We start from the raw sequence: 9683 nt of genomic DNA, 5'->3' as shown, positions 1-9683 counted from the left end.
GGCTTGTTTGCAAATTTTCAACTTGAAACGCCATCGCCAGATGCCGACTGTTCGAGTTCCCAGCGCAGCGGGCAGGATTTCTTTTCGCTTTTTCCGTTACTTAAAGCAAAAGCAAAAGCGAGGGGAAACTGAAAAGTTCACATTGCGGTTGGCAGCAGATTGCACTTTGTATGTGTGTGTGCGTGTGTGCGCGAACGTGTGTGTAAGCGAGTGTGTCCGCCATTTTGTTAACATGCTAACTAGTGTGCGTGACAGGATATGCAATGGCGATGACAGAATAGACAGAAGAAGACATCTGCCAGAAACGAAATGTTCGGCGTTTATTGTTTCCGCGATTATTCAGTCTACTTAGAATACAAATATCTAAATAATTTAGAAACATACACCACACATCATATTTTGTATAATATATTACACATTCTCTATTCACTATTTAATTATTCCAACTCAACGAAACTGGAAATGATTAGTTTACTGAATATACACATTTGAAATTCGTTCTCCATTTTCGAAATGTAACAAAATAATGGATTTGCTGGACGAAAAATTCAATCGACCAAAATGTTATTTAATTAAGTATTATAATTGCTGACAGTGTCCATTGCTTTTGGCAAATAATGCGAAATATTTTTGTTCTGGTCAACCAATTAATGGCAAACAAACAAATCCGAACACTATTAGAGGGCACATGCGAATGGACGACAAACCAATTCGCAAATCGTGGCGTTGTGCTGCGAAATTAATTAGATCTAATCGAATGCCAGTGGTCTGTCAACATTCGTTTGCCAAAGTTATTGAAGGAACTCCCTAGCAGATGCGCTTAACTCGGCTGTTGCCGCAATACCCTATGCGATTTAAGTGAGGCGTATGCTAGAATTATGGAGTATTATTATTATTATTTATTAGTATTATTATTTAAAACAATACCCAACTGAATTATTCCCAACTTTTCGTACTATAATATCATCAAACAAAACAGTGAGTACAGGGTACATCCCAGTCGAGCCGTTGCCACACATGATGTTGCTGTGGATTTGAGTGCGTGTGGCAGCCTTTGCAAACAGCAAAAGCAGGCCAAGTCCAGCTTGCGAATGACAGTCAGACAGAAAGGAGGAGATATGCGAGATATGGGAAACTGGGGGGGAGGGAGGCTGGCAGGCGGAAACGGCAGGTGAATTGGCAGCCAGCACGTTTAATACCAAAATTGACATTAAATTGCTTGTGACCCGAATAGCAACCCAGTCAGCCAACCGCCCACTGCCACTGTGCCCCAGCCTCCAGGCTCTGTTATCGACTTTTACGACAATTCCAATAAAGAAACATTGCAGACGTTGTCCTGCCGCTCCTGTCCCATGCTTCTGATCCTGATTTTGACAGGGCGCAGAGCGGTGTCACCTGTAGTGAGCGGTCGCTTACTCTATACAAAGTGAATTTGCTGTGAATTTATGAAGGATTTTGCAGGGATACACTGGCCAGCAGATAATGAAGAACCACAAAGGCCACGGGGGAAGTGCGATTTTGCAGATGGAAAAGTGATAAAAAAGTAAATAAAATAAATGCAGCAAATATAATTTAAATGACTAAAATATACTTTTTTAGTTTAAAAATGTTTTACATTCATAAATTTTCTTGTACAATATATACAAGCAATCAACTGACAGGTGCCAAAAAAATGGCACGCACCGCCTGGCAATATTATTTTATTATCATTTTTCCTGACTTACGCACTCAAGGTGGGGGGACAAGCACAAGTTGTCAACAATTGGAGGTGCCACCCATCAGCCAACGGATCACCCGGGAGTATTGGCAGCCATTTTCGCCGAATGAAGTTGTTGATTATGTCGAATACTGTTACACGTGGCTCTGCATACACTCGTACCTATCTACACCGAATGGCATACATACACAATGACGAGGACAGGAGGGATATGCACAGGATGAGCCAGCGATTCTGTATTGGCCCAGTCGGCATGAGTCTGGGATTTCCTCGCTGTCGCTGCTCACTTACGTGACGCAAATGTCTAACGTAATTGTCATAACGGCAGCGTCGGGACCACGGGGCGTATGACTATTTTAGCCCACAGAGCTGACAATGTAGAGGGGCGAATCCCGAGGCAGACGTTGTTAAAGATCTACCAAATGACCCCGGTAAGGGATAAGCGCAGGAATACACACACACTCGAATCGAAGTATGCGGCAAAAAAAGTAAACACAACGAAGCAGGAGTAAAACTAATTTAAAATGACCTTCGACATGTGGGCCAGTCGGCACAATAGTCCGGTCATGTTACAATGTAGTACAATATGTATCCCTTGATGCGTGGGTGGTTGCCTTTTTCGGCCGCAATGTATTTAACTTTATTCCGGAGAGCGAGGGCAGCTACAAGAGTTATATGATGCCGAGGAATACGTTGCCGAGCATGGAACTATTAACTTAAATATAAGCTGTTGAGATTGCACAATAAAACCATTTCGTTGGTTAATGATATGCTCAAAAAGTTCGTTGCTGATAATTAAATAATTCATGTATTTATATGATTAATTAAACTATTTGCTCAAAACTACACGTTCCACCCTCTTTTGCCCACGCTTGTTTTTGTAGCCTACTTTTTGGGGCAAAACAGCAGGGACTGCAGTGCAGCAATTCACATTCATAGAACAGTGCCTTCTTGAGAACCCCCGCCTGCGGCCAAGACAAAAACAGAATCGCCCGAATCCTGGCTTTAAGACTCATCCAGCTGCCTTTTAACATTTTTCCATTTCCCATCGTTTTCGGTCTTTTCGCCGAGCGCAGAACATCGAGTGACCAAACGGATGCCCCCGACCCACATTTTCCGCCCACCGTTTTTGCTTGTCCTATAATTTTTCCTGTTTTCGCCTTACTTTGCGGTGCTTTCCTCGCTGCTTTCCTCTACTTTGCTTGGCCATGCTGGCCTTAGTTATATTTTCCCTCCTTTCTGGTGGCTTGCTTTTGCTATTTTAGTTTTCTAGCCAACAAAACAAATTGAATCACGTTCGCCTAGGAGGAACGTGAGTATTTTATTTTTTCCGTTAAACATTTTCATTTTTCTTGCCCAAAAACGGATGATGCATATAAGGCAGACCGAAAACGTTAATACCCTTTGGCTTATATAAGAAAATCTGATAGGATTAGTACTGTTTACTTAAGCTTACTGTTCTGTGCTTTATGACATAGTAAATAAATATGTATACAATTAATTGCATAAGCTTCTCTAAACAATCTTTATTAACCAGTAAATGGAGTGTTATACTATAAATTATGTACACTTGTATCTTTATCTTGATATTCATATGCATTATCTTTGTAAACTAAAGTACATATAGAGTTAAAAATCGTTTAAAATACAATGCATTTTCTTCTATTCCAGCTGGTAGATATAGAGTGACAACTATTTTATAGATTTCCCAAATAAACACTATTGAAGAGTATTGAATAAAAACAATTTCTACAAAGTCCGATCTGAGCTGGGACCTCAACGATGCAGGACGTTTTCCCCGATAATGATGCCGCTGAGCCATCGCATAGCTTTTACTGCTGTTTTCCGACTTGCCGTTGAGTGTTGGCCGCTGGAGCATACAAAACACAATCACTTTGTTGCTGTGTGTTTTGTTTTCCAGCGTTGTGTTGTGCTGTGTTTATTAAAAAAAGATTGGAGTGCAGAAAGATGCCCAGTTTTGTCATGGATGCCGAAGGACGCCTCTGCCACTGGTGGCCACTTGGGCCTACCGGCCGACCAGCCAACCAGCCGACCAAGCCAGCCATTCATCATCATTCCGGGCTGATGATTTTATTTTGATTCCGGAACGTTGTGGGATTACCAGGCTAATGATTTTATTATAGTTTTTCATACGGCCCTCGTCGAAATTTTGATTGATGGTTTGCCCACTGCCTCCGCAAGCGTTCAGATTGCAGATTCTGGTCTCATTGTCTTGACATTTAAGCGGCTTCATTATATTAAAAGCGAATTAATGTTGTCGCCATGGCATTGCGAGGACTTCAAGTTGAAACAAAATTACGCTTTTATTTCCCATTCGCAAGAATTTCATTTTCAGGCACCAACAGACGAGAGTTTTGCTCCTATTTTTGGTTTGCTGAAATTACATTTTTCTGAAAGCGAGACGAAGTTTCAATGGGCTTCAGAAAATTGTCGACGAATGCTTGAAATGAGCAAATTAAGAAGGAGTGTTGGCAACTATTTGAGTTGTAAGCTAAACTAAATTGGTTACTAAAGGGATTTTTAAACATTGCCTAAGTTAAATTTACTATTTAAAAAATATTAAATTATTTTCTCGAAATTTTTCAAGCCACTTTTAAAGCAACCTATTTGGCAATAGGGAAACATGTAAATGCGACAGTCCTTTGATCCTTCGCTTATCAGTAGCCCTTTCTTAATTTGTGTGCGGTTTCTCCTGCCCCTTTTTCGGGACAACACCTATCATCCTGCGTGAAGGACCCGCATATTATGCCCTGTATCCCAGCATCAGATTTTAGGCATAAACTAGAGTGGGTCCCTCGGCGGGAAACCAGGCCGAAACGCCCAACTTAAGCACACTCCCTGGATGCCCGCACATTGCTATAATTACGCGTAACTTTCGACAAGTGTCGCCGGAAAATCGCCAAACGTTCGCATTTCAAGTGCCGCTGTCCAGGCAAAGTTGTCGCTACCCTTGCCATAAAAATTGTAGAAGGGGAATCCCCCGGCAGCTGCGGTTTAATCTTCTTTTAAGTTGCCCGCCCCGCCTCCTTTTTTCATCGTGAAAAAAGATGGCGACACCGTAAAGCAAAAGTTTGCCGCCACTTGTGGGTTTATAACTTAGAACAAAGCAAAGTCGGGCCAGGGGGCGTTGGAAAGGGATATGGCACTGGGGGCGTGGCCGTTGGGAGGGGGTAGGTATCCCTGAAACGAGGGCAGTCCTTTGCACAGCTTGGAAATAGTTGGAGTTTTCTGAAAAGTCATTGTTACTCTACTCTGAAGAGCTCTGCCTTCGCCCTTCGCTTTCTGCTCTCTAATTAGTCGTCATTGGCGTGTGATTTGTGGGCGGGCCGTCGAGCATTTTCGAAATTGGAGAAGCAAACTTATTTCCAAAACCTGAACTTCTACTGGCCACAAAGCCAAACTTGTAATTGTGCACAGATTTTTGATTTAGCTCAGCATGGAAATTGGATTGCATTCCACTGGGAAATAGCACATGCCTTGTGTTGAAACAAAGAGAATTCAATTTCCTAGAAAATAATACATTAAAACAAATTAAATTAAAACATAGCATGAACATTGGGAAACTATACGAATTAAGGTGTTTAAAGCCGAAACGAATAGAAATAGTTGTCTCAGTGTAGAAACACCTTTATTGCGATATGACCCATAACCACACCTGCTGGAGAAAGCTATAAAGAGCGGTCTTTTCTCTCATTAGTAGTTGAACCAATTGCCAGTTCATGTTCAGTTCATATGGTTTATGTTCGGGCCATGGCGATATAGCTGGCCGCAAATGATTTAAAGCCAAATGAGCTGGCCACAATTTATGCTGACCACATTAACCATTCTCGACCGAGAGAGGGCGAGTGGGGGAAAAGAGCAAAAGTCCGAGCAAGTATTTAATTAAATTAAGCACAAAGGAAAACACCAAAGTCCGAGAAGTGAGCGGCCAGCTGAAGTTGGCTTCTGTTTTTATGGCCCGGCCTTTAAAGCACTCGTAAATCATTTAAGAAAACGCCAGAGCGGATGGACCGAATAGTATAGAGATGGCCGCTAATGGCCAACGGTTCCTCATTGTCCGAGCCGATCACGCCCGCCAGCCGCTGGAAGCGCATTAAAATAGGCTAAAATGCCCATCGTTCGGCTGCCTTTATGGCCACTTAATGTAAAACAGTTAATTAGCCCCACTCACCCACACACACACACACACCCTCTCACCCACACACACACACACGTACAGCAAATGTCCAGGCTTAATGCAAAATGGCTGCCATCATTTTGTTTTTTTCCAGCCATTTCCTTTCCGGTTTCTTCCGCCATCGCCGCTGACGTTAGCCATCTTCACTAGGAAGCATTTACCAGGTGAAATCAGGGGCGTTTGGGGGCTGACTGCTGTGAAAGGCGGAAAATTACTTTTGATTAATGAAGCGCAATGAGGCGCGCTGGAAAAAAAACCAATAAAAATTATAAAAAGCAATGGAAGGACACGAGCTAAGGTCGAACATCGAGCTGAAATTCCCTCTTCACAGGTAAGAAGTGTATTATTTCATATGCACTATCAGTTTTGAGTGTATTTATGTTAGCAATAAAAAGTTGAATGATGTATCGAAATACAAAAGCATTTTAAGTATAGTTTCTAGTTCAAATCTGCACATCAGTAACAGCCTTTATTTTATTGTGCTTATATCCAGTTGCAAGCTGATATCAATAGTTTTACATTTTTTGCGCCATACCCATTGAAAGGGCATCGCAGAAAGTTGTCAATCTTTTCCGCTGTCGCGCATTTTCCACATTTTCCGCATTTCCCGCCCTGCTGGAGCTTCCTGTTTATGGCAGACAGCTACTGAGTAGCCCTGAGTGTCATTCGGAAAATCGGGAAAAAGAAAGGAAGGAGGTTTCTCGAAATTAACATGCGGACTGACGGTTGACATGCCATGGACATTATTGGAGCGAACACCTCTGCATGCAGTTCATTATTAATGCCGATGCATTGTCTTGCTGCCCGATGGGGGAAAATTCCGTGTAAGTGTCATCGCCTTGTCCCCCGCCCTTTAATTACTCGGTCCAACCTGGACGTGACTCATTGCTCCACCCCACAAACGAGATGATATATATTTCTAAAAGCTTGCCCTGGCGCAAATGCAACCTGGCAGTCTTTCATAATTATTTGCCCTGGCTCGCCTTTATTAACCGATGGTAGGGCGTGTCCATTATTGTGGCCATTAAACGTGGAACAGATTCGGGCTGGCAACTTTCGGGAAAATTCATTAGCCGGCTGATGGGGTCAGGTCATGGTCGAGCCGCTGCCAAAGTTTATATTAAGTAATAAGCGTTAAACGCGGCTTAATTTGCATATCCAAGACGGGCGCCGAGCGGCATTCGCCTGGGTTAAGTGGAAGTGTAATTAAATTTAATCCAATTAAACGACTGACAAGTCCAGAAAAGCTTGCGGTCAGGCTTATTACAACGACTTCGTTAAATTTATACCAAGCCGGACTTAAAAAAATGAAGTTCGCCGAATTTTTCAAGCATGTGAGATCAATTCTTGCGAATAATAAGCAAATAAGTGGTTGTGACCAAACATGGTGAATGGATATACATTTTTTATTGAATTTACAGATTATCCCAACTATTAATTATCGCTGATTGGCTCAGTTATTTTGTTGGCTTCGCAAATGTAAAAATTTTCCGACGCGCATTTTCCAGCGTTTAAGGTGTGATTGAATTGAGCATGTAGCAAAAAGCAGTCAGTGTCATTCAATGATGTCAAATTCTGACTTGGATCCAAAAGGTGTGACTTGTAGAATGCTTCCCCACCTTCCTTGGTATCTGATATATTCACCTTTGCTGACCAATAACTATTATTTGGCTGAAGATGTGCAGCAATATTAGTCCACTCTTTTTCGTTTTCAAAATCTATCAAGCTGGAATTCAGGCTATTGCAGTGATTCATGGATTGACTCCAGTTGAGTGGCTTTTCGTTTTCAATATAGTACAAATTTTCACCAATTTTCTTAAAATCTCCCAAAGGTGCCTGTGTGCTAAAATTATAAACTTTCTGCAATTCTTTGAACTTTTTCTGTATAGTGAAGAGCCTTTCCTGCAAACCACCGTATTTTGTATTAAAATTCTTTATAGATTCCTGAAGGTTTTTCCAATTGTTCTCAACTCTTTCGAGATACGCCAGCGTCCATTTCTCTCGTTTTAACTGGTCTTCTTTCTCCTTTTTTGCCCTTTCTACAGGTGTCATATCAGGTTCCTTTAATCGCTCTTTAAGGTTGGAGATTTGTTCTGCCACATCCGCAATTTTGGATGTGTAATTATCAATCCATTTTTTCACGAGCGCAACGATTATTTCTTTATTGTAGGGTGACTCTAATTCCGTACTTTGATCAGGCTTTTGGATTATAGTTATTAAAAATGAAGTAATGCTTTTGTTAAGCACAAGAACTTACCTCTACTTCTGCGATGCTCATTTGCCAAACGATTCCCAACATAAAGAGAACAATAAGCTTCTTCATAGTGTCTATTATACTTAACTGCTATTCAACAATTTAAAATGTTTACTGTGATTTCTATGCAGCTGCATGGGGTTTTTATAGGCAGTGAAAGTCGACTCCAGAAACCTTTATTACTTAGTGATAAAACGTGTGACGCAGAAATCGTATGATAACAAATCATCAATTAGTCTGCTGCAATTGAAATTAAATTATATCTTTAATTATTATGTTAAACAAAGAGCACCACTCTAGTAATTCTGATATATGTAAAACTAATTCAGATAAATACGGAATATTACGTCAAACTGTTCGTATCATTAAAAAGGACTTTTGTATGATTGTATATGTGTATGTACATATATATTTGCTGATTATAAGTTGATTAATCCAGCCTATAAAAACTCAACCCAGCAGATGGAGAATTCAAAGTCAATATCCATTGTTGGGCAAAATGAGTCGCATTCTTGTGATCTTTTTGATCGCAACCGTTAGTCAAAATTGTTTCACAAGCGGAGCAGTAAGTTAATATTTTCACCAAGAGATACAAATTAACTTAATTTTATTAAACAGATTGAGCCAGATCAGGGAAAACTTAAAGAAGAAACCATATTGACAAAAGTGGAGCAGCAACAAAATAATGATGAGGAATTTGATCAAGTTCAGTTTTTAAAGAGGATTAAAAGTATGATGGTTCTTTATGACACGCTAAAAGTCGAAATAGACAAATTTTATGACAATCATAATGTACTGTTGAAAAACATTGCCAACACAGAAAACCAAATAACTAAGTTATACAGGCATGCCAAAGTTAGAAAAGTCTACAAGCCGACTGTGAAGTTTGAAAAGTTCGGAGCTAAGTATTACCATATTGAGAATAAGGAAAAACTTAGCTGGTACGAATCAGTGTACAGATGCCGCAGCCTGGACAGTAAACTAATTAGCTTCCAAAACCAGGAAGAGTGGAACATCATTAAAGCGAACCTGCGACACTACAATCTATATTGGGTGGACATAAATGACGAGGCAACTGAGGGCGAGTTCATATCGGAATCCACCGGAGAGAAAGCCCCTTTCTTCAAATGGTCCTATGGAGAACCGAATAACCTAACAGACGAAAATTGCGTTGAGATGCGAGTACAACGTGGTCTTTTCGATAATGATCCCCATTCTATGAACGACGTTAGCTGCTCAAAAGAGAACCACTTCATATGCGAAGCTAATTCCATGGAAATATAAGCAACAATCTTGAAATATGTGCATATGTTTTAGTAACACGAAATCAAATAAAATCAGTAACAACTTTTAATACAGTAACTCTGAAAAGATTTTTAATTCAAACACTCTAGCTTTTTAAGATTCCGAGACCTCAATTTTCATACGGTCAGTATTCTACATAAATATGTACTTTTCCAATTTTCGAATTAAAGTCATTCACATTTACAAGAAATTGGAAATATGGTTTAATT

The 9683-nt window shown here is 40.5% G+C and overlaps 2 protein-coding genes across 2 annotated transcripts; one reads left to right on the top strand and one right to left on the bottom strand.

Annotated features, from left to right (window-relative positions):
• Positions 1–7272: 7272 nt before the first annotated feature.
• Positions 7273–8301, bottom strand: LOC27206715. Its single transcript, XM_016182527.3, has 2 exons — positions 8173–8301; positions 7273–8114 (listed from the first exon to the last, which is right to left on the bottom strand). Exons 1-2 carry the CDS (start codon positions 8236–8238, stop codon positions 7350–7352), a joined length of 831 nt encoding a protein of 276 aa, XP_016036305.1. The 5' UTR covers positions 8239–8301; the 3' UTR covers positions 7273–7349.
• Positions 8302–8576: 275 nt separating this feature from the next.
• Positions 8577–9531, top strand: LOC27207583 (collectin-11). The gene is made up of 2 exons (XM_016183267.3): positions 8577–8734; positions 8788–9531. The coding sequence occupies exons 1-2, from the start codon at positions 8669–8671 to the stop codon at positions 9451–9453; spliced, it is 732 nt and encodes a 243-aa protein (XP_016036303.1). The 5' UTR covers positions 8577–8668; the 3' UTR covers positions 9454–9531.
• The last annotated feature ends 152 nt before the right edge of the window (positions 9532–9683 follow it).

The sequence above is a fragment of the Drosophila simulans genome, chromosome 3R (genome assembly GCF_016746395.2).
Source record: "Drosophila simulans strain w501 chromosome 3R, Prin_Dsim_3.1, whole genome shotgun sequence".
Taxonomy (NCBI): Eukaryota; Metazoa; Arthropoda; class Insecta; order Diptera; family Drosophilidae; genus Drosophila; species Drosophila simulans.
The sequence above is the reverse complement of the archived record's forward strand: the minus strand, read 5'-3'. Positions and strand labels throughout refer to the sequence as shown.

Excerpts from the sequence above, each read along its gene's own strand:
- LOC27206715 (XM_016182527.3), bottom strand. The coding sequence starts at position 8,238 with ATGAAGAAGCTTATTGTTCTCTTTATGTTGGGAATCGTTTGGCAAATG. Across the intron at positions 8,115-8,172 it reads TGAGCATCGCAGAAGTAGAG|CCTGATCAAAGTACGGAATT; the intron begins GTAAGTTCTTGT and ends ATAATCCAAAAG.
- LOC27207583 (XM_016183267.3), top strand. The coding sequence starts at position 8,669 with ATGAGTCGCATTCTTGTGATCTTTTTGATCGCAACCGTTAGTCAAAAT. Across the intron at positions 8,735-8,787 it reads ATTGTTTCACAAGCGGAGCA|ATTGAGCCAGATCAGGGAAA; the intron begins GTAAGTTAATAT and ends TTTATTAAACAG.